At 41.9% G+C, this 24,602-nt stretch overlaps 2 protein-coding genes across 3 annotated transcripts; both read left to right on the plus strand.

Moving 5' to 3' along the window:
- Window positions 1–80: 80 nt before the first annotated feature.
- myo1eb (myosin IEb) lies at window positions 81–13,996 on the plus strand. Of its 2 annotated transcripts, none has more exons than XM_084705876.1 (27): window positions 81–340; window positions 2,120–2,257; window positions 2,535–2,624; window positions 3,383–3,477; window positions 3,588–3,675; window positions 3,926–4,015; window positions 4,194–4,325; window positions 4,545–4,679; window positions 4,847–4,979; window positions 5,415–5,611; window positions 7,759–7,839; window positions 8,060–8,146; window positions 8,263–8,349; window positions 8,507–8,674; window positions 9,244–9,329; window positions 9,466–9,547; window positions 9,756–9,961; window positions 10,136–10,280; window positions 10,387–10,501; window positions 10,941–11,110; window positions 11,235–11,380; window positions 11,515–11,661; window positions 11,857–12,014; window positions 12,216–12,290; window positions 12,426–12,645; window positions 13,037–13,212; window positions 13,346–13,996. In XM_084705876.1, exons 1-27 carry the CDS (start codon window positions 338–340, stop codon window positions 13,420–13,422), a joined length of 3,327 nt encoding a protein of 1,108 aa, XP_084562002.1. In that variant the 5' UTR covers window positions 81–337; the 3' UTR covers window positions 13,423–13,996. The 2 variants fall into 2 exon arrangements, with proteins under 2 accessions (XP_084562002.1, XP_084562010.1); XM_084705884.1 differs by having other exon boundaries at window positions 12,216–12,275.
- Window positions 13,997–15,268: 1,272 nt separating this feature from the next.
- On the plus strand, window positions 15,269–24,509 carry prune1 (prune exopolyphosphatase 1). Its single transcript, XM_084705919.1, has 8 exons — window positions 15,269–15,493; window positions 19,297–19,404; window positions 19,673–19,875; window positions 20,154–20,338; window positions 21,090–21,248; window positions 21,465–21,559; window positions 22,555–22,713; window positions 22,878–24,509. The coding sequence occupies exons 1-8, from the start codon at window positions 15,446–15,448 to the stop codon at window positions 23,235–23,237; spliced, it is 1,317 nt and encodes a 438-aa protein (XP_084562045.1). The 5' UTR covers window positions 15,269–15,445; the 3' UTR covers window positions 23,238–24,509.
- The last annotated feature ends 93 nt before the right edge of the window (window positions 24,510–24,602 follow it).

Genomic DNA, 24,602 nt, shown 5'->3' on the forward strand with positions numbered 1-24,602 from the left:
GGGCCAGCCCACTGTCCCATGACGGGGTGGAGATATCCCCTACCTGTCCACACTTGCCGCTATTAAGCAGACGTTTCGGTGATCTTATACTTGTACCCCACCTCCTTTTGAATTTTCTACTGTTTTCACTCGTTCGAAGAGGGTTTTAGATGTTTGTAAGAATTTTTTTTAAACTGTGACAGTCATATTATGGACGATACGAGTTTTACGTTATAGCAGCTTAACAATGATATGACAATCAACTTGCCTCGAGGGACGCTCCTTGGACAGCTCGAGGAAGGGAAGGTGAATTTCTTGGCATTCACGCACTGAAGCAGGAAGTTGCAAAGAAGGGATAATGGTAAGATTTGTTTTAACATTATTCGACTCGCACCTAAATTTATTAGAAAACAAAAAGTAGCTCGTCGTTTCATAATATGCGGCCATCCTGAAAATGATACACATACAGATTGGTCAGTCAAATACTTGCATTTCCAAACAGATTTGCAATTATTGCACAGTGCACAAACTTTATAAGCCCCTGGCCTGAGTCCAGCCATTTAAGTTCCGCAAGTTCTTTTGGTCTTACTAATTTGAGTTTAGAGTTGGGTGAAGATATTTCAGAATGCGGTCTTGAATTCTAACTTGGAACAAACTAATCTGATGGGATTTTAAAAAAATCAAATGCGGTGGGTTCAAATGAATCAGCAGAGACAAACGTGTTTGGGCAGGGTTATCCACACCAGGCTGGAGAGGGGAAGGAATGTTGAGAATTCTGGATGAGAAAAATTTGGTCAGTTGTGTCTCTCCAGGCCCAATGGAGCCTATTCAGCTCATAATTTTTCTGTCCTCCTATGGAATTAAAGTCATCAGCGAGCCACTGTCTGTCTGTCTGTACCCTGGTACAAACAGCCTGTCTTCCTCTTTCATTGTTAAAAATAGCAGAGAACTGTGACTGGCCCTGCAATGACTGGACTAGACTTTTGCAATAGTGGTCACCACCATAGTGACATGCTCAGTTTTGTCCTCTGCTTAACAATAGAAAAGGTAGCATAAATTAAAAACCCAATGCAACACACATACAGTACACACACAGGAGGCGGTGTTTTACATTTACAGTTTTACTTAATATATATATATATATATGCCAGGGTTTGGTTGTGTGTCCTGCATGCTGCAATTTTTGTTACCAGAAACCTTTAGTTGGTCATTGTTGGTGTCATTATTGTCACTTGACCTTATCAGGATCCCAATGGGGACTGATGCATGAATATCATGTATCCCAAATAAATGAGAAAAGGTTGAGTCGTTCACTTGAAATAGGGAGAATCTTTATGTGGTTCTAAATCTTAAAATGTATCCACATAATGATGGGTGGTACAGTGATTGTTGGTGGGTTCACCTGTTACAATATTTAGCTTGTTTGCACCTCAAGTTTCAAGTTTTATTGTCAGGTGCACAGAACAACACAAGGTCAGACTGGGCACTGAAATTCTTGGGACAAACCAACACAAGCAACCTGGCATAACATTACATATAAGTACTAAGAACATAGATTACATCTATGATAAGCTCAAATAAAATAAGATAAAATAAGAATTAAATTATATTAATAATAAACATCTTAATATACAAAATAGTATGCAATATAAAATATTCTAGACCTCTAATAGACATAATGACCTATACTAACCTTAGACAAGACCTAAACTAACCTAAGACAAGTGAGGTACAGTTAGGGCAATATTGAGCTGAAAGTGACAGTGAGTAAAGTGACGAGTGAGAAATGTATCAATGTAAAGTGACTAGGGAGAAATCAATATCCATATCAATGTCCATTCAGAAGCCTGATGACCCCTGGATAGAAACGATTGTCCAGTCTGCTTGTGCGAGACCGAATGCTACGCACTTTATGCTTAATGCTTAATGAGTGTTAAGTATACAGGCTTACTAAAACACAGGATTCTAAAAAACGATGGAGTGAAAGTGAGGGACTAACTTTGAATATTAACAGTTGCTAGAGCACCAGAATTTCAAATCCCAAACTATTTAGTGAAATTTTTGTTTCATCATCACCTCTACATACCCTCATCTTTTTATTTGACCCTCCCTCCTCTCCCCTGCTCTCCTCTCCTCTCAGGGGAGTAAGGAGCGTTACCATTGGCAGACCCAGAATGTCAAGGTCAGTGGGGTGGACGACATGGTCCTGCTGTCAAAAATCAATGAAGAAGCCATCACGGACAATCTCAAGAAGAGATACATGGACGACTACATCTTTGTATCCTTTACACACACGCACGCACACACAGACAGACAGACAGACACACACACACACACATGTTATGACCCCACCCAACACAATCCTGTTGTTAAGAGATTAGCCCTAATGATAGGCTACATAGTACCCAAGCACATGTTCTAGTGTCTCAACAAGCTCCTCCATATTACATTTGGCAGAAGGTGGCATGGATGTATCCATTGGATATAATTGACACCATATATGACATATATGATTCTGGCTTGTTGGTTGCTCCTCTTTGACCTGCTGTGCTTAGACATATATTGGACCGGTACTGATCTCAGTCAACCCCTTCAAACAGCTGCCATACTTCACTGATAGAGAGGTGGAGTTGTACCAAGGAGCTGTAAGTACACACACCAATATTATAATTCAGGAAGTGAATAACCTTCTTGGTTCTCATGTTCTAGGGCTTTTCTACTGTGAAGCTAAGGTCTCTTTCAGGCTGGCTCAGATCCAGTCTATCAGCCTCGCCCATAAACATTAAGCACAGTTAATAAGTTACCCGATCTATGTTAATCTCCAAACCTCACTGCCTGCTCCAGTTCTTCTATTGTGGAAAAAAACAACAAGGCTAGAAGTCAACTGAAACCGGTGACCATTGTAATGTAGTGTTTACAAGTGGTTTGAACACAATTTCTTAATGACAGAATCCCCTCCTGGAAACTGGTCTGTCTCGTTACAGTCAATGAAGTGCAGTTGATTTTTGCAGTGCTTGAAACTATTTGATAAAGATCACAGTGTACAAGAGGGAGCTAATATGCAGTTCTAGTCAAGCAGAACACAGAGGATCAGATGATAATGATGATGATAATGTTAATGTTAAAATGATGGTCAGGGGCTGTGCACCCTGTGGCTGAACTGGACTTGAATCCGGCCCAGAATGTTTCGCTGCATGGCCTCCCCTTTCTCTCTCTACCCTGCTTTTCCTGTCTATCTTGAACTGTGCAATTCAATAAAGCATGCCCCCACAGACACATTTGTACACACACACATATATATATATATAACAAAAATGAAAAGAGGATGATGGTGGTGGTAATTGTTATCAAATATATGACCCCCCCCCCCCCCCCCCGCGATCCCCGCTCCCTTGCTCTCCAGTCCCAGTATGAGAATCCCCCTCACATCTACGCCCTGGCCGACTACATGTACCGCAACATGATGATCGACTGTGAGAACCAGTGTGTCATCATCAGGTCTGACCAATCAACCCAGCAGCTCTTGATGCCCAACACTTGATGCCCATGTTAGATTTACAGACATGCTTTAACAGCCTTTTACCATCCTTCATCTTTTCTACGTGCAGTGGTGAGAGCGGAGCTGGAAAGACGGTAGCAGCCAAGTACATCATGAGCTACATCTCCAAAGTGTCAGGTGGAGGTGCCAAAGTTCAGGTGCAGGCTTCTCTCTTTTTACACCTTCACAGTCAAGCATGAAATAAAATGATCCTTGATTCATACCAAATAAAATAGCCATGATATGTAACTGTACCATACACCCACATTACTTGGACCACTTCTTGTCTAAATGACTGAAACATGAATTAAACATTAAAACAGTAATTATAGAAAGATGATAAATGATGCTAAAATCTATCTGTGCTCATCTTTTGTGCTAATCGTGCTTGTCTTTGGGTTTTCCCAGCATGTGAAAGATATCATTCTTCAATCCAACCCTCTGCTGGAGGCCTTTGGGAATGCCAAGACAGTCCGCAACAACAACTCCAGTCGCTTTGTGAGTAGAATCCGAACTCCACAGACACTCCACAGGTGGTTAGACAGGAAGCTCAAAGATGTCTGCTCAAAACCTTGTTTTTGGAATTACAATTCAGATTTGTACTCCCTGATCATATACAAAGATAGGAACAGCACAAAGATAGGAACCTCAATTTGATCTACCCCCGTCTCCCCAGGGGAAGTATTTTGAGATCCAGTTCAGTCGGGGAGGAGAGCCGGACGGAGGGAAGATCTCTAACTTCCTGTTGGAGAAGTCCAGGGTGGTGTCTCAGAACCAGGGGGAGAGAAACTTCCACATCTACTACCAGGTAAGACCCAGCTTGTCACCAGGTGAGGCCCAGCTTGTCACCACATCACTGGGAGGGAGAAGATGAAACATTGTGTGTCGTAACAACGTGTTAAGTAGATTTCATGTGTGACATTGTACAGTTAGTCCAGAAGCTTTCAACAACAGACACAGATACATTACTGCTGAGGGACCTAAATTAAGTCAGTATGTTTGATTTCAAATGACCTTTCAATCCCAGGTCTTAGAGGGCGCAAGTAAAGCGCAGAGGGAGAACCTGGGTATCACCACGCCAGACTACTACCTCTACCTCAACCAGTCCGGCACCTACACTGTAGAGGACGTCAATGACAAGAAGGAGTTTGCAGACACCATGGTTTGTTCGTCTCTTTCTTTCTGTCTGTTTGTCGCTTTCTATTTATCAATATCCCCATATCCAAAGGGATTTTCTTTCACTTTGTTCTCTTAAAATGTTCAAAGACCGTTGCTCACTTCTTTCAACTGTGTGCATGTGCGTGTGTGTGCGTGTGCGTGCACTGTTAGGAGGCCATGTCTGTTGTGGGTTTGTCACTGGATGAGCAGGACACAGTGTTGCAGATTGTAGCGGGCATCTTGCATCTGGGCAACATTGCCTTCCGAGAGGAGGGCAACTATGCTGTGGTGGAGAGTGAGGACTGTGAGTAAACAGACACAAAGACATTCAGACACAATTCAGACACCTTGTACATTCTGTGAATTTGTTTCCCTGAAACAAATGTAGAAGGATATAGTCCAGGTGTTTCCAATTTTGTCAATCAGTCTTTTTCCTTTAGGACATGTGACTCAGTGTTTCATGGTTCTGTCTCTCCTCACCCCTCCTTCCAACCTCTCCTCACCCCTCCTTCCAACCTCTCGTCATCCCTCCTTCTAATCTCTCCTCACCCCTCCTTCCAACCTCTCCTCACCCTTCCTTCTAACCCCTCCTCACCCCTCCTTCCAACCTCTCGTCATCCCTCCTTCCAACCTCTCGTCATCCCTCCTTCCAACCTCTCGTCATCCTTCCTTCTAACCCCTCGTCACCCCTCCTTCCAACCTCTCCTCATCCCTCCTTCTAATCTCTCCTCTCCTCCAGTCCTGGCTTTCCCAGCCTTCCTGTTGGGCATTTCCCAGGAGGGCCTGAAGAACAAGCTGACCAGTCGCATCATGGACAGCAAATGGGGGGGCAAGACTGAGACGATCGCCGTCACCCTCAACACGGAGCAGGCCAGCTTCACACGCGACGCCCTCTCCAAGGCCCTCTACTCCCGTCTCTTCGACTACCTTGTGGACGTGAGTACATCTCCTGGCACTTTCCAGTTTACTCTGTTTCGTTCTAGATTGAACTCCATGGAAGTTCACTTGGTTGAACTGAGAGAGACAGCATATCTATTAATGCTCAATGAAGCTTTTTAGGCCCCATGAGTAAGACACAAGATAATACTGCATATGCTATATCTTTACCTGCAAATCAACATGTGATATTGAGGGTGTTAGTTTAGTAAGGTTTTACCTCCATGGGGATTAGTTATAGCTTTTGTTATTATATTTTGCCCTTCACCTATGGGTAGGGATGGGTATTGTTAATTTTGATCGATATCGATACAATTTTTGAGACTGCTTAACGATTCAAGTCTTTATCGATACCACTATCGATACTTTTCTATTTCTTAAGTAAAACAGATGTAAAATAGAACAAGGGGAACGTGTTGCTCTCAGGAGAAGGCTGGCTAAAAGGAGCAAATAGGCACAATGGATCCTGGCTCTGGCTATATCTTAAACTGTCCACAACCTGGATGAGTAACTAGACTGTGATTGGTTGGTTGACGAAGTGACATTGCCAAGCTCATCGACTTTATGAAAAGTTGAAAAGGCACCTGATATAGCTAAATGACCAGCTAACCAAACCTTCCTTATCCCGATTTTCTTCTGTCTCTGTTTTTGTTTAACACGATGTTTAAGCATCCCACAGAGCCATGCTTGCGGTGGCTATGTTTTGAATGATCAACAGTGAGGGGGGAGGCTTGTCTATACTCACACACTGTGCTCGTAAATAATTTTTGCAGTTCGCGCACACATCAAATTTTAGGGGCATATGATTGAAATAGTTGCACTGTTAAGCCCTGAATTGGCTTATTATTGTCAACGATGGAGACTCGCTACGAAGTTGTGGTGTGCTCACCAGAGGATGGTCCTGAAAAGGCAGCTGGAGTTTGCACCGTTGCGTCTCGGAGACAGTCGAAGTACTGCTTTTTATCTTAATCTGATGCACAACGTTGAGGTGCTTTTTCATCGCTGTTGTTTCCCCCCTTTACAAGAAATTACTTTAGAACATATATTGCACTTTGCTTCGTCTTTATCTTTGGCTTTAATAAAATGTAGCAAGCCTTTGACCGTTTCGTGTGCTCTGCCATCGTAGCTAGCAACAAAATGATAAATGAAGCGAGGTAGCGCTTGAGGCAATAACATTCTTCTTTCTTTGTTTAGTTTAAAGGCGGTTGGCAGGCAATTCAATTGAATAGTCATTTTATTAGTCAAACGTTGTATGTTTGTGCACCAGCGATTTGATTTAAATAACATTACTTATTTCTCGAGACATAAGTCAACGTTACATTATACTACTTGGTCTCGATAGCGGTATCGATAAGCTTGGACCTTATTGATATTCGGGTTTTGAGAAATTTGGAACCGGGTCCTTACAGAACCGGTTCTCGATACCCATCCCTACCTATGGGACAGAAAGAGAAGGCATTTGTCGGCTTTTTAAAACCTCTTTTTTTTTTTTTTTCAGTCTTGTACTCATTATTCAGTTGTTTTTGTGTGCGTGTGTGTTGGTTGGATGACACAAGATAAGGCACGTCTTATGATATGCTTTTAGAGAGAGCACAGTTTCCGCATGTCAGGTCTTGTTTTCAAACAAGGACATTGCTGTTATAGCTACACATCACATTTGCCATGCCTTTTAGGAATAATGTAAAAAGTGCAGAGTAGATAAACAGTAAATGCTTTTACTCTGCACTGCCCCACGTGAAATATTTACAAGTGTAGATGGACGTGAAAGCTCAATCCTCTGAAAATCGGATTATTTTCAATATGTTCGTTCAATCCCATGTTCCTTCCTCTCTCACCCTCCCTCTTTCATTTTCTTTGTAGAAATTGTTTTTATAATCTTTCCCCATTTCCCCATACCCATCTTTCCATGTCTCTCTCTCTCTCTCTCTCTCTCTCTCTCTCTCTCTCTCTCTCTCTCTCTCTCTCTCTCTCTCTCTCTCTCTCTCTCTCTCTCTCTCTCTCTCTCTCTCTCTCTCTCTCTCTCTCTCTCTCTCTCTCTCTCTCTCTCTCTCTCATGTCTTTCTTCTACCCTCCCTCCCCAACCTTTCCCTTTCTTCATCCCTTCTCTCTACCCCCCTTCTCCCACATTATTTCTGTTTCAAACCCAGTCTATCAACAAGGCCATGCAGAAAGACCATGAGGAGTTTAACATTGGTGTGTTGGACATCTATGGCTTTGAGATCTTCCAGGTAAACACCTTCTTTCTGCCCTTATTTGTGTAACCCTACAGTAGTGAAATAAGCAGGTTGACACATAGATCATAGGTGTATCTAATATTTGTGTAAAAAAATAGCTGACCCTTACATTCCGGAAGCACACAATGTGTGCTGAACACCGTCTGTAGTAAATTACAGTATTGATATTCTTTTCAATTATACATTGTAATAATCTTTATTTATTTTCTAATAGCAAAACGGCTTTGAGCAGTTTTGCATCAACTTCGTTAACGAGAAGCTGCAGCAGATTTTCATTGAGCTCACACTGAAGGCTGAGCAGGTAACATGATCTGGATGCTCCAACACATCTGCATGCGTCGTGTCATGCAAATGTGTTCAAGTAGTAAAGAGTCTCGTTTCCGGCACGCACACACTCAATTGTCTCTGCCTTTGCAGGAGGAGTATGTACAGGAAGGAATCAAGTGGACCCCGATCGAATACTTCAACAATAAAATAGTGTGTGACCTCATCGAGTCCAAACTGGTGAGCGTTACCCAACATAAGGCACCACTTTCAATCACATGCAGACAAAGTATGGCACTTTTAAGACGTACAGTAGTACCCTTTAGCACACCTGTATAAGTTGCTGCAGTCTAGCACATGAAGAAGCTTCACTGATATTTTCCCCTCACGGCCACAGAACCCGATTGGCATCATGAGTGTACTGGATGATGTGTGTGCCACCATGCATGCCAAGGGCGACGGCGCTGACCAGATGCTGGTCCAGAAGCTCCAATCCCAGATTGGCACCCATGAACACTTTAACAGCTGGAATAAAGGATTCATTGTTCACCACTACGCGGGAAAGGCAAGGACACCTTGTGTCAGACCGGTGTCAAATGTCATTTGGCAAATATTGGGAAATAAAATGTCAATAAAATGCACTTTTCAAGTATTTTTGCCTGGTAGTTCCGATTGACCCGGACCAGACTCTCTTTGAATACTATATATAGAGAACACACATTCTAACTTTTTAACTTCCCCCACCCCTTTGACATGATCAAAGGATTGTGAAAGCAATAGTGCATACTTTAGCTGTTGAAAATTTAGTCAAATCAGAACTCTAATCTGAACTGCTTGGCCAGGTCTGCCAACAGATGTAAATCTGAGGTGAAGTGAGCCACCTACTGGAAAGGTGATTGTACATACACTTGTTGTTGTACATCACACTGAGGCAGAAACAGCAGCTACACCTTACTCCGAGCTAGTAGTGTCTAAGCAATAGCCAAAAAGCTCTAAGCTACCAGCTATCGTCCAATATGATCATCTTTGTATATTATGCGATATTTGGTGCATTCAACATTGTGTTCATTCTATAATCACCAGAGATATATGTATCATGTTCTATGTCCTGGCTAACAAGTCTGTTTCCCCTAGGTGTCGTACACAGTCAGTGGCTTCTGTGAGAGGAATCGGGATGTGCTTTTCCCTGACATCATTGAACTGATGCAGAGCAGCGAATTGTAAGAGTTAGAATATGCTCATATTGGGTGTATGTACTTTGCAAATTATATTCCAATTACTTCTTGAGGACAAGAACTACTAACTAAATAAGGGCGTTATGCATTTGCTGTTTGTCTTGTGCTCCCATTTGGGTAGTGTCTTCATAAAAGACCTCTTCAAAGAAAACCTTGAGGCAGAGAAGAAGGGCCGTCCAACCACAGCTAGCAACAAGATCAAGGTATCTATTTTGATTGACAAATGTACTTTGTTGTTGTCATAACCTGATCCAACAGGGTTTAGTAATAACCCCAAAGTATAATTGTCACCTAGCTAACAATTAAATGGTGGAATAAGGAAAGTACGTGTGGGGGATATTTATACTGAGTGGAGGAGTGAGATTACCCGTTCCTCTCAGTTACACGTGCATTTCTTACTGTTCCACACAGAAACAAGCAAACACCCTGGTGAGCACGCTGATGAAGTGCACGCCACATTACATTCGTTGCATCAAGCCCAACGAGACCAAGAAACCGAGAGACTGGGAAGACTCGCGAGCCAAGCACCAGGTGGAGTACCTGGGCCTACGCGAGAACATCCGAGTGCGCAGGGCGGGCTACGCTTTCCGGCGGCCCTTCGCTAAGTTTCTGCACAGGTGAGGTCGCCGGTGACAGCTTGGATTTTTTTTCACGGGAAACTAAAGGCTGTTGGCATGTTCTGTGTTTACAGAATGTGTTTGTGTGAATTGGGGAAAGAGGTCATTAGTGTCTTGGTTGTTTATTAGTGAATTCATTTTTACGGTGCTTCGGTCAATATCTGTGTGTGTCAGGTATGCCATCCTGACCAAGGAGACATGGCCCAAGTGGCAGGGGGAGGAGCGGCAGGGTGTTCTCCACCTGCTGAAGTCTGTCAACATGGACCAGGACCAGTACCAGCTGGGCAAGACCAAGATCTTTATCAAAGCCCCAGAGTCAGTGAGTACAAGTCGATGGCCCCTGAACTCCCCTTCACCTGCACTTATACAATGCTCTATTCTTTATTTATTATCTATTGAAGACTCTCATGTGTGTGTGAGCACAGTTGTTCCTGCTTGAAGAGATGCGGGAGAGGAAGTTCAACGGCTACGCCCGTGTCATCCAGAAGGCCTGGCGCAAACACATTGCTGTGCGCAAATACGTCCGCATGAGGGAGGAAGGTAAGATCGTCTTCACCATCATCATCCTCACCATCACCATACTCAACTTTATTATCATCATTAAGCTGTGTATTGGTTACCCTTTGAATCATTCTATGGACTCGCATTGAGCTTTGACAGTCCAATGTATATTTCCATTATAAGATAAACCAACTGTGCTTCGTGCTTTTTATGTACCCTTACAGCAACACAATACACTGCATACATATGTGCTTATATGCTATTCCCAAACAGTCTGTAGCTTGCTGTGTTTTAACTGTACAAATAAATAGAACAATGGAACGGTTGTTAAAAGTGAGAGGATAAAAGTCCTCAAATATGAAGAATATTGCCCCTCATATACTGTATACTTACCTCATTCTATGTACTCATAAATACTTCTGTAAATAGTGTATGTTCTGTTAAGTAGTTGATAACAGTATGGTGTGCCTTTTTATAGCATCCGACATCCTGTTGAACAAGAAGGAGAGAAGGAGAAACAGCCTCAACCGCAACTTTGTGGGTGACTACATTGGCACAGACAACCACCCCGAGGTCCGCCAGTTTGTGGGCCGCCGTGAGAGGATTGACTTTGCGGACGTGGTCGTCAAATACGACCGCAGATTCAAGGTAAGCTCGGGGCCGACTGTGATACATAGTTTGATTCATATGAATGGATATGTCTTCTAAGTTTGTCACTGAATATCTATTGTGTCAACTTCACTCTCATTATCTCTCTTTTTCTATCATAAAGACTGTGAAGCGTGACCTCATCCTGACCCCTAAGTTCTTGTACATGATTGGTCGAGAAAAGGTGAAGCAAGGCCCAGACAAGGGGCAGATCCGCGAGGTTCTGAAGAGACAGATTGAGATTGACAAGATCCAGTCCATCTCTCTCAGGTACCAAATACTAACAAGTCACCATAACTTTACACACAAGAAGAAACTACTACATTCAACTACTTCATTCAACATTTTCATCCCTCCTTACCTCACTTATCACCTATTATTCTGCCCTCCCCCCCTTCCCACAGTACTTTGCAGGATGACTTCTTTATTGTCCACGAGGAGCACTATGACAGCGTCCTCCAGAGCATCTTCAAGACTGAGTTCCTTAGTCTGCTCTACAAGCGCTATGAGGAGAAGGCCCTCCGGAAGCTTCCTCTCAAGTTCAACAACCTGTTAGTCCATAGCTGCTATAGAAGCATCACACCAACCCAATATTTATCGTACCGGTTATAGCTAGGAATGTAGTTCTATTAAATCGTTTTGTTCCATTGTGAATCTAGGTGTCTTTGGGAGCTTCAGAGGTCTATAAATTGCCTTCCTTTGTGTGTCCCCCGTCTGTCCCTCATCCCCCTCTCTCTGCACTCCAGACTGGAGTTTAAGGTGAAGAAAGGTGGCTGGGGTCCCTTTGGGGCAGCAGGCTCCAGACAAATCCAGTTCCAGACGGGCCAGGGAAACGACGTGGTTCTTAAGCCCAGCAGTAAGGTTCTCGTAGTCAGCATCGGACCCGGACTTCCCAAGAACTCCAGTGAGTAAAAACCTATCAAGCCTCAGGACTGTGACCAGCCATAAACGTCACTGATTCTAAGAATAAATCTTTATGATTTTTTTTTGTATGCATAGATACAAACAGATGCTTTTACATCTGTTTATGGAATAATTAAGTAAATAGCTGAATAGTCTTCTAGAATTTTTTTTTTATGTGTTCCACCTGGTTCTTGTGTTTTAGAGCCGACACGCAGGGACAACAGGAAAAGTCGCTACATGGACAACCAGACCCCTGGATCTGGTCAGTACTCACGCGGTGAGAAAGGCTAACACAGTAACACATCAAACCAGGCTTTATGGTGCATGGCTACTTAGTTTACAACTCAGCACAGTACAAGAGATGAGTTACAACAAAGCAGGGAATTGAACCCGGTTTCTCTGTGCATCGCAGGCTCCCCCGGGACAAGAGGTGGGAGCCGTGCTGGAGGTGATCGCCAGAGCGGCCGCCCGCCCTCGTCCAGGAGTTCAATGCTGCGTCAGCAGGCCAGTATGGATCAGCCAAGCCTGCCTCGACACCTGGGCTCCCGGCAGCCCTCCAAGCGCTCCAACAACAGCAACCTCGGCCAGGCCGACATGGGCTTCATGGGAGTACCTGATCAGGGGGTGGCTGGGTAAGTGGAGAGAGAATAGCACATGGAGATGTCTTTGTTTTTTACAGAACTGGTAAATGTTCAGGAAGTACTTTGCTTTCTTTTGCACAATTGGTGTTTATTCTTTAAGCATTTTGAGTTACTTAATATTCTAACATTAAATATTAAATACTAACATAAGTTAAATGTATTTTCTATACATTTATCTCTTTTCTATGGTCTCTCTCACTCTCTCTCTGTCTTTCAGTTCCGTGCAGGAAAAGCCTTTATTGTCATGGAATAAATGTGTTAATATTGCCAAAGCAGCAATAAATTGACAATAATACCAATTATAGTGATAAGGAAAGGAATGTTCAGCATGTTCTTTCTCTTTCCCTTCTCCTTTCTCTCTTTGTCCCACTTCTTCTCTTAGTCTTCATCGTCGACGTTCAAAGGATTACAAGCCTCCCCCAGGAGCTAACCGCCCTAAACCAGCTCCCAGGCCTAAACCTCGCACGCCGCAGTGCAGGGCGCTCTACGCCTACGATGCCCAGGACACAGATGAGCTGAGCTTCAACCCAGACGACATCATAGAGATCCTCACTGAAGGTACCCCTACACTTTCTATTGGAGTACTGCCTAGGTAGCCCATTGCTATGGCTCAGTTTCAGCCATAAACAGGACCAATGTTTTCAAGCAAACATCAGTAACCATTTCACCCACCTATATCTTACATTGACAGATCCATCGGGCTGGTGGTATGGTCGTCTGCGAGGGAGAGAAGGCATGTTCCCTGGAAACTATGTTGAGAAGATCTAGTTGAAACTAACTAAAGTGGATGCTTTATTCTAACACAAACAGTAGAGACAAAAACAACAGGACTTTACACCATGGAATCATGGTCTTTCCAAAAACTACACATTCTGCAGTGTACTCCCAATGTTTTTTTTTTTTTTTAAGAGGGGTCTATTTTAGCAGGGAAAATGTTCAAAACCATATTGAGCACTTTCAAATATACCCTTTACACTGGTTTAATGGAAATAATTTGTTCAATCTGGTTTGCCACATTTCTATATAAAAGCAAATATGGGTCACGTAGTCCTTGAAGGTGGAATACATGTGGAACAATTTTATTTACTTGGTATTTTCATTCCATATCAAACAATTGTTTGTATGTGGTCCTAAATGTATCAAATTAACACAACCATGGTATAACAAAGTAAGTCAAGGGAGCTTTAGCATCCTACACAACTTGAAATGCATATCGACATTATAGCATAGTTACTAGCCTACTGTTATGTCAGTTGGTAAGATTTTATTTTTCAGCAAAAACATGTTTTATTTGATTGTATATTGGCTAGAGGAGCATAAAATAAAGACGTTTAGATGTTTATCTTATTCTCTTTTTTTCCACACGGACAACGGATTCCCTGTAAAATACAAGTCTTTAAATGTACATTGTGAGAAACAATTAAATGATAAATAATATACATTTGTTTCTAGGCTAAATTATATTACATCTATGTGCGCTCGGTTGGATATGACTCAACTCGAAGCATTCCGTGGAACACGCCTTTTGAGTTACATAAAACTGATGGATCTCCGATTCGTGTAACGTCGTCACAGCGCAACTCGACCCTGAGAGCAGCGTTAGCGTAATGTCTTTAAGACGACTATAAAAATATTGAATGGTAAACTGTATTACAGAAAAATATTTGCAAGCTGCTTTAAATCCCGTGAGGGTCGCGAAGCTGAGCGCGGTACCCGCTTGCAAGTTCAGCAACGTCTACACATCAAGAACCTTGGACAGGATGTGAATGGGCAGCTCACAAGTCTTCAGCAAGCATTCAAAGATCACGAACGTCTCGGTCATGAAGGTGGACAATGCCATGTCCCGAAGGTTTGTGTTTGTAAACTTTGAGGTATGAGATTTAAAGGCCGTGGATGAGATTATTAAAGTGGTATTCAACGGCAAGCGCAATAGGCTGTGCCCAGAAGGATAAGCGTCAAACAGAGCTACAGCGCAGATTCCAACAGAAAATTGAATGCAAGACCAGTCCTTCTTTGCCACAGATTAGTAGCCCGCAGTCCTTTATAATAGAAAAACTCGTGTATTTCTTCTAATATTTTTTTGTCAGTATTAATTAATTGAATGTTTTCGAAACCTCAACATTATAGGGCCTGAGTGGCCAGGTTCAAACCCATGAGGTTCAAGCCCAAATGCCGGCCAAGGTCAAGACCTATGCTCATGCCCACACCCTGATGTCTATCCAGCAGTAGGCTACAATACTAAGCTGTTCAGGTATTTCGAAGATTGCTTTAACATACAGTATAATACAATTGTTTTCACATTGTGCGGCACTAGATAGCCTAGATAGCCTCTATATAAAAATATATATCGTTTTTTTACCAACCAAAAGAAGATAAACATTGTTTTTTTTCTATAAAATATTTTTTTGTAAATGGATTTCTTCTTACTGTGTATACTATTGTATGTTACATTATCATAATTTATTTAAGTACAAAAATTATTTCATAGTATATGTATCAATTCTATAAAGGATTGGGTTTAGACTTGCTTTTTAGACTGTTGATCTGGGTAAAAACACTCGAACGTGTAATACTACATTACCCACACCGCACCACGCCCCTGTGTTAACCAGAATCTAGCGACGCATGGCACTTGATACTGCAGACTTCAGTAGGCTACAGCAGCTAGCTGCGTGCAGAAACAGCAGCAGCTAGATAGCTTCTAGCCTTCAAGTCCTGTGCAAACCTAGCACAAGATCAAAGCCATTCAAGTTGACTAAATTTACGACTGTCATCGCCTTTAAAACCATCGATGCCAAGTATGGAAACGTTTCTGCAGAGCTGTCACGGTACACAGAAGGTACGTACACTGTATCCGCGTGTGGTTGGTTGGTTTTGTTTTATCCATTATTTTATTAGTAATAGTTTTTCTCTTAGGAATGTTCTACGTCGTCTGTAAAATAGTTTCTGGAATTGTCCTATCATAATTGTTATGTATGTTGAATAATAAACGAAATTGTTTTGACATGTCCAAAACAACATAACTCATGAGACCATCTCGTGCGGCATGTTGGCGAGGTGCTAATATTGGTGAACGAAGGTTTTAGCAAATGTCAGCTAGCTAGCTAAAAGCAAATGTCCTCATTATTTTGCTGTTTACGCCAATCTGTCTCAACCATACAAAATGGTCTCAACAGGATCGTGCCTCTGACTGCCGGCTAGTTAATTAGTTTGCTATTGGTATTGATTTCAAAATGTGAAGCAAGGTATTTAGACAATACAGCCAACCCGTCTGTCTTAATCGTCCAGTGTCATAGTGAGCTCAGCAATAGAAATGTCACGTGGAATAAGGGTACATGGCAATAGAAATATCACGTGCATTAAGGGTACATTTAAACTAATAGTGCCCAGGGCCCGTGATGCAGTCGATTATGAATATATTGGTGACACACACAAACAGAGATTCCTGGTATTATAGATAACTAGTGTACAGTGCCCGTGATGCAGTTGCTGCCTAAAATGTAAGTGAAACACACAAATGCAGCTTACTTCTATAGATAATGCACAGTGCCCATCAAAACCCATTGCAATTTGTACACACAGATACACAAACAAAGACAGCGATTACTGTCATTATGAGAGAGATACAGAGCTTGTGATTTTTGTTCCTGTTATGCACCTGCTGTTTTATCGGTTACTTTTGTAACTACGTTTCTCAGATTACAATAGAAATTCTCAAAACTTCTTGTTCAACCTCCACGTCATGTATGTCATGTATGCATATCCTAAAAGCAATCACTCATTCTTATGAACAAATTGCCAGTGCCACATTCATGCAAAAATATACATTCATGCAAATGAATGTATCCTACAATTGTCTGCTGTTTCCTAAATTACCAATTGCAATCAGGTTTTCTGTTGAATATTCTTACCCTATCATTGTCATCAGAACCTTAGCCATATTTTACATCAGAAAACATGAGTACTATGTTATAGCCTATTGACAACATGGTTAAGGATTTTGACTATCTTGTTTGTGATCAATGACACAAGGAATCATTTTGATGACACTGACATGCTTATTGACATATATCTATCTTTGAGAGATGAACTAAGAATTTTGATCAAGTCATGGGTTTTCTCCCAGGTAATCACTGTATGGTGTTTGTATGAATTTTTGAATGACACCGACAATGGACTGGAGTATTTTAAATTCCGATGTTTTCTACGATACATATTGTACAATTTTTGTATTGCGATATTGTTCCACGATATAATGTTCCACCCCTACTGTAAAGGTTTTTTTATTCAGAAATTGTTACAAATATTGTTATTGTTACACCAAGTTATGTTTACCGTGACATCGTGAACGTAACTAGCTAATTAACAACTACCTATATTCTGAATAAGTCACTAACCATTTGCTCTGAATGTTGTAAACACACCTTGCTGGCCTTGTCCTCGAGGACACCAGGTGGAGCTTGTTTTGAACCCAAACAGTGTGGGGTAATGTTAGATTAGTGAGATTAAAGAGCTTCTCATTGAGGCAGAGACCACACACTTAACACACACAAATACACCAGTCCACACACTTTAGTGCTTTTAGTGCAAGTGTAACAGTCCAGTGTGTCTACATTGGGGATGGAAGAAGAGCATACAATGAGAGCGATGAGTGGATAAGGAAAGATGTTAGGAGCTGCATTGAACCATGAGGCAATGTGGCATCCTCCTTTTCTTTGCTATCCTTGCTGGTTTGAGAACAGACACCACAGCTCCTTGCTGTCCAATCTTTTCTCATCGGTAGGTTTGATCTTTCTGAAAAGCTATTTTTGACAATATTATGCAAATGTAAAGGAAGGGGTGTAAGTGAGAGCAAGAGAAGGAGATAGAGGTAGGCTAGAACGAGTGAGATTAATTAATGGAAAGGTGAAAATGTTTCCTCTATTTCTGTTTGTATGTGTGAGAGAGGGAGAGAGTGTGTGTGTTTGGGATGCATGTTTCCTTTTAATCCCCTCTCTGGTTGTGTACAGGGCAGGCCGTAGTAGACAGGCTAATGATCACGAGGGGAGCTTTTGTTATTGTCACAGTCTCTGATCTGCCCCCCACATCCCTACTCTGCCCATCTGTGCTACACAGATAACACACACACACACACAGAGTCAACCCTGTCCAGAATACTCTCATAATGGCTGTTTGAAAATAATGAAGCACTGTGACTATGTCACTGGATGTGCCATTGTGTTCATCTAGCTTACTGTCTGAGGTCATGGCAGAAGTTAGCCAAAAGCAGTTTGACAATGGTCCATATTCATTATGCCTTGAAGCATGAAATAGGAGCCAGAAATAGTCTAACCACTCAGAACTAAACAGGAGGCCTCAAACTCCATTTGTGGAACCTCCTCGACCTCAGAATAATTTCAAATACCACCCAACTTGCATAGATTTGTTGGAATCAACACCAGAATTGTTAAGTTTAGCTGTGTGAGTATCAACCATGGGGATTAAATAAAAAAATGTTGTTTAGTAACTCTTCAATTAGATTAGGTGTAATCTAACTTACATATGCAGACACACACACTCTCTGTATGGTTCTAGTAATGTATGGTTTGCCTCTATACTAGTGGTTCCCAAGCCTGGTCCTCAGGGCACCCCTGTCCTGCATGTTTTAGATGTTTCCCTGCTCCAACACCTGATTCAAATGAATGGTCATAAATAGGCTTCTGCAGAGCTGGATAACGACCCATTAGTTTGAATCAGGTGTGTTGAAGTAGGGAAACATCTAAAAACACGCAGGACTGGCTCTGTTCGAAAACTTAGACAGCTGTCTTAATCCTTGATGTCTTACTAGACAGGTGTCTAATGAGACAGCTCTCTTCAGGGTAAGGTATCTTAAAAAACGTTGTTTTCGAACAGCCTATTAAGACAGGATGTACGTCATGGCGCTGCGTGTACTTATGTGCTCGCACTAGCGCGCTTTGTCAGACGGCAGTCAATTGCATTGAGTTTATTGTCACACTAAGTCAACTTAAGCTGTATTTAAACTTGTGTTAGATATAGGCTCAATAGATCATAACATGTGTTTTGTATTTCACTCATTTGATAGGATTATGATCAAACGCAGCAACTAGCTAGTGTCTGCACTGCACTGCGATGCTAGCTACTGTACGTTATCGAAAAGTCGGAGCAAATTTACAAATTAGGAGTGTCATCAATAAAATAAGTACATTTTCAGCAACTACACTGCCCACTTCTCGATACATTTTTATTCAGATGCTGATTTACAAGTACCGTTTAGCTGAAATATGAATTGTAAAAACGTAGAGCAATGGCGGTCAAAGGATTCTGTTTAACTTGTTGCTCACGGTAACCCCGCGCACAGACTTATGGGTAATACGTGCCGCCATTAAGACAGCAAGGCAGCTCATATGCTCTCTTAAAAAATGACCGTTATGTGACGTATTTCAAGGTATCTTATTAGACAGGAAGAGAAGATTTAAGACATTTCGAACAGACCTCGCTGTCTTAAAAGGAAGGAAGGAAGAAAGGACGCATTTTAAGAGTTTTCGAACAGAGCCGTGCTCTGAGGACCAGGGTTGGGAACCACTGCTTTATACAGTTGTCCAATGGCAAGCTTACAAAGTGTGTTACTTTCTTTTTTCCCAGGAAGGAAACACAGATGGAAGCCCAGGGTTCCACGTGGTGTTGGGGAACGAAGCCTGCGACCTTGACTCAATGGTGTGTGCCTTGGTGTATGCCTACTTCTTGTCCAAGGTGAGAGTCAGACCCCGCTCACACACCCACAGTGTTGACTTGGAATCATAAAAGAAAAAGCTGTACTAACAATCAATGACCTAAAGTACAAGTTCATTACTTACTGTTCACAGGGCTCACACAACTATAATATGTAACAGTTGGATTTCCCTGAAATGTAATGAAATAAGAGAGAGAGAAAATATTGAATGTGGAACACACTCTCTTTTTACAGTATAGAATAGAATGCCACCAACAAACACCTCAACATCTCACTCTCCCTCCGCAGACACTTGACTCTGGGAAAACTCCTCTGGCTGTCCTGAACATCCCCAGGGCAGAGTTCCTGCTGCGGACGGACAACGTGTTCCTGCTGCGTGAGAGCGGCCTCTCCCAGGACTACCTGGTGTTCCGGAACGATCTGGACCTGGCGGCCCTGCATCGGGCCGGGCGGCTGGACCTCACTCTGGTGGACCACAACTTGCTGCCCAGGTCTGGCTGGAGATATCAGGCTGTGTGTTTGTGTGGGTGGTTTGTTTGTGTGTGTGCGTCCGTGTGTGGATGTGTGTGGATGTATGTGTCGGTGTATGTGGATGTGTGTCTGCCCCTCCCGCACATCCACGTGTGTATCTGCACACTTGTGCTTGGAGGAACCTGTTCTCCAGTGCTTTATCATGAATCATAATGATGTTTATCATTCATTTGGTAAACAAATCTAATCATGAAATCATAAACCTCTTACCTATTAGATCACGTTTTTCCTCTTGCAGTTCTGACAGTGACCTAGAGGGGGCAGTAGTGGAGGTGATTGACCACCACTTTGTGGAGAGAGCTTCGTCCCCCTCCTGCCCCATTACCGTGGAGACGGTGGGCTCCTGTGCTACACTTGTGACTGAGAAGATTTTCCAAAAGGCTCCTGATGTCCTTGACCAACAGGTGGCGCAACTGTTATATGGTAAAACTCAACTAATACAGTGTGCACAGCAACTAATAACATATTCCCTCTGTACAGATTAGAACTCCTTCACAACATAATGCAACTTGTGCTTGGGTTCCATATTGTATGAACACAACAGGATTTTATTCCACTGTACCGTACTCTACTAGCCTGGCTGCCAGCCCAACTTCTCACCGGCCACAAAAAAATTTGGTCGGGAAGTAGGGTCTGGAGGGTCTCGTATTGGGAACAACTACATAAAACCAGGATCTGGGCTGACCAATGAAATTGCCAGGGCGGGCTTTATACGATGATGGACAGATGATGAACAGTAACGTATTCAACAACGTCACGAAAGAGCCCTTGGGTTGAATTTGTTTTCAACAAACAACATATTACGTTGATCTGATTGGTTGTAAGTCTATCCAATTGAGCGTAGAGGCATTTGTTTTACGAGTTCGGTTGAAACACGCCCCGTAGTCACAGCCCAACGGAGAGTTTTCAGACTCATATTCTGACTAGAATTATGAGTATGACAACGTCAGGCTAGTACTCTACCACGGTCTATATGTTGTCCTCTATGCTCTGAACTGTGTGTGATGTATGCCTCTGAAAATGTAATTTCATATAGTTTTAAAGCCAAGTCATAGATCCCATTGTGCTTATTCTTATGCTACAAGGGCCCTGTAGCTGAACTAACTGTAGAATGTCTCATCCTCATGTAAGTAGACTAGAGGCATAATGCAACCTCATGTTTGTTTGAGGCCAGGTACCATTGTACTAGACTGTGTCAACATGGCCCCAGAGGCTGGGAAGGTCACCCCCAAAGACAGCCAGTATGCCGCGCTCCTGGAAGCACGCTTCCCCAGGCTGCCACCGAGGGCTGTTCTGTTCCAGTCCCTGCAGAACGCAAAGTTCGATGTGTCAGGTAACAGATCTCAAAATGTATGCCAAATTTGGATCTTCATCAGTGTACTCTTAATCAAATGCTTTCTCTAGTGTAACAGCATTGTATAGCCTACAGAAATATTTTCAACAGTAGAAAGTTGAAAACGCGACTTCTGAGGTGTTTCATCTGTACTGTACATACACGCCATTCATGTTCATTACCACAGTGGATCACCACCTCTTCTCTATCTCTCAGGTCTCACTACAGAACAGATGCTACTGAAAGACATGAAGTCAGCGTCTGGAGAAGACTTGAAACTGGCTGTCAGTGTTATATACATGACAATGGAGGTCAGTGTACAACCACTGGCATTCAGTTTGAAATGCTGTGCTGCGTAGCTGCATGGTCCAATGACCCTTCTTTTGGCATTGCTACACACACAGCCACACACACCCTTAGACAAGAAAAAGGATTCAGCGCTGGAATGTCCCCAAATACATTGTAATGGACTCATACCACATGTCAAGTCTGCTGGAACCACCCACAAACTCAAGAGGCATCTCAGGGTTTTCTCATGCTAGATTCAGACAAGAGCAGCAAGCGAAAATCTATTTTTAGAATATCCACATCATTGTCAGGCTTTCCACAAGATGTGGCACATTCACACAATACAATTGCCCATCGGAAACAAACAAAACAAATTATCTGTCACTATATTGTCTGTTATACGTCATCCCTGGTTAAGGACAGTGTTTTTGAGTCTTCTTCAAATTCAAGTCTTTTATTTGTCAGGTACACAGAACAACACAAGGTCAGACTGGGCACGGAATTTCTTAAGACAAGACAACGCAAGCACCTGGCATAACATAACATATTAGTACACAGAACATCTATGCTGAGCTTAAATAAGTGAAACTTCCTAAATATACAGATAGCAATAAATAATCGATTATACTAACCGTAATACAAAAACGTCCTAAATTACAGATAACAATAAATAATACACTATACTAACCATAAATGCACATAAAACCTATTTCAACCCTATAACCTATTCTAACCTAAGTGGAGTACAGTACAATAGTGCAAAATTGCAGATCAGTGACTATGTCAATGACCATACAGGAGCCTGGTGGCGAGGTACAGTAGGGCAATGTTACTGACAGTGCAACCAGTAGCTGAAGCAGAACCTCTTCTTGAGGTTCTGGAGAGTGAAAAAGATGCCACATGCAACAAATGCCCAACCATTGTATTTTAAATATTGCCGGCAAGTCATGTTTGTTCTCTGCTGACGGTTTAAAAAGCGATCAAACTAATAGTACATACATTTATCTGTATCTATCAGGAGTTTCTCCAAAGACAAAGCCTAGATCAGGAGCTGTGCGCCTTCTGCCGTAGACATGGCTACGACCTGCTGGTGGCTATGACCATCTCCTTTCGAGACAACAAGGAGCCCTTCAGACAGCTAGCCATCTACAGCTCCAGCACCCTCTACAGGGAGGAGGTACAAACTACACCTTCTGCACATTACACCAACAAATGATTTTTGAAACTTTTGAAAGGGTTTTCCGGAGATGTTTTAGCCATATTAGCATTGACGGTTCACTAATATTAATGTTTATCCGATCATTCTTTTTGTTCATCATTGTTCTGTTTGTGCCCTTGCAGATAAGTCAATCGTTGGAGCAGGCCCGGAACCCCAGCCTAAGCCTCTGTCCAATGAGCAGCCCCTATTCCCACATCAAAGCCTATCTCCAAGGCAACACCTTGGCCTCCCGCAAGAAAGTCCTGCCTATCATCAAGGACTTCCTCAGGGACAGAGAGCGCAGAGGAGGGTACTGTGGCAATGCTGAAGACATTGCCGGGGAGGCTGGGATAGATGAGGACTCCATGGTGCCCCCGACCCCCATGAACAGTCTGGTGGAAGGCTGTCCCCTTGACAACGGACTGCCCAGGATCAGCGCTGAGGCGCTTGTGGAAAAGTTTAGCAAATTGGCCAATGAGGCTGAGAGCACGGGGGGGCAATGATGTTGATTTAATTATTTACTATTCAGTTGGAGCATCCACACTCCCTGATCTCAAGAACATCTGGAGAGCCAGACAGTTCCGAGGATGGGTCTATCAAAAGTATTTCCTGGTTATGAAGGAAGACTTAAGATTGTTATCCCCCCAAATAGTTTATCCCCTTAAAGGAATGACTGGTTGGCATGTGCTTCCTGTCATACAGAGTGAAAACGTTCAGAGCGTCCATCCCATTAAAGACAGTACACAGTCACAGGATTGTGTAGAAGTATTCAACAGGGGTTTCACATATCTCAAAAGATATTCTGAAGTTATAAAAAAAAAGTATATTTTGATATAAATATATATATATATACTTGTTTTGTAGTAGAATGCAGTGATAATACTAATTCATCAAAACAAGAATCACAAATCGTTTCCAATACACTTGAGCAGCTATTAATCTTAAAAGACAAAAGAAAAAGAAAAATGGTGGCACTTTAGGTATGTGTTGATTTTCAAACCACCTACTTAACCTTGAGACATCAAGGTTAAATTTGTTTGGAATTAGTGGTGTTTTGCAGTGGTTCGTTGATAAATATGATAGGGTTGGCTTTCAATGAGTGAGGTGTTGAAAGGTTCCATTCGCAATTCATAGTTCGATTCACAATTACTTTTGTTTTTGCATTACTTCAATTTAGATTTTGATCAAATAAAGTACACAAATGAACAGTATGAAACACTTTTACATGGAATGTCTTTTTATTAATTCATGTGAAAGTACATAATTTAAAGTATTGTTCAAGATAAAGCATGGTAGCTTACTTTGTCAATAATTTTAAAAAAGCACGTAATTTGAAATACATTTATAATGAAGATTTGGAGCGATGATAACTAACTCTTAAGGTTATATATAATCATTGACAAATGGTTGGTTGTGAAGGTCCCCCATATCCTGATAATTGCCAAGAAGAATTGTTTATTTGTGTAAAGTTATTCTCTAAAGGTTGACAAATCTGTTTGTCAAGATTTATTTCACTGTGTTGTGAAGAAGTACAATCAGGAGAAAGTGTACACAGTGATTTTCTTTTCATATTTTAAACTAGTAGAGAGAAATACATTTCTGTTTTTAAAATGAACTGAATGGTTAAATACTACATTTACAAAATGAGTATTAAAACAACATATGTTATTTCATGTATTTAGTCTCAAATGTCTTTTTTTGCTTTATTAGCTTAGATTTATGTCTTAGCTTTACTTCTATACTGTGATTTTGATTTATAAAAAATATTTAATTTTTGTGTATAGCATTTTTTTTACGCTAAACTGTACAGTTTAGAAGTGACATGTGATGGGACAGACAGGGTGAGAGAGAGGGGAATACATGCAGCA

The sequence above is a fragment of the Hypomesus nipponensis genome, chromosome 2 (genome assembly GCF_054491055.1).
Source record: "Hypomesus nipponensis isolate SF chromosome 2, ASM5449105v1, whole genome shotgun sequence".
In the NCBI taxonomy this organism is placed as follows: domain Eukaryota; kingdom Metazoa; phylum Chordata; class Actinopteri; order Osmeriformes; family Osmeridae; genus Hypomesus; species Hypomesus nipponensis.

Coding starts and splice junctions, on each gene's coding strand:
- myo1eb (XM_084705876.1), top strand. Junction 2,258..2,534: donor ACATGGACGACTACATCTTT/GTATCCTTTACA, acceptor TGCTGTGCTTAG/ACATATATTGGACCGGTACT. Junction 4,016..4,193: donor ACAACAACTCCAGTCGCTTT/GTGAGTAGAATC, acceptor CCGTCTCCCCAG/GGGAAGTATTTTGAGATCCA.
- prune1 (XM_084705919.1), top strand. CDS start 15,446: ATGCCAAGTATGGAAACGTTTCTGCAGAGCTGTCACGGTACACAGAAG. Junction 19,405..19,672: donor ATGCCTACTTCTTGTCCAAG/GTGAGAGTCAGA, acceptor CTCCCTCCGCAG/ACACTTGACTCTGGGAAAAC. Junction 20,339..21,089: donor GGTGGCGCAACTGTTATATG/GTAAAACTCAAC, acceptor GTTTGAGGCCAG/GTACCATTGTACTAGACTGT.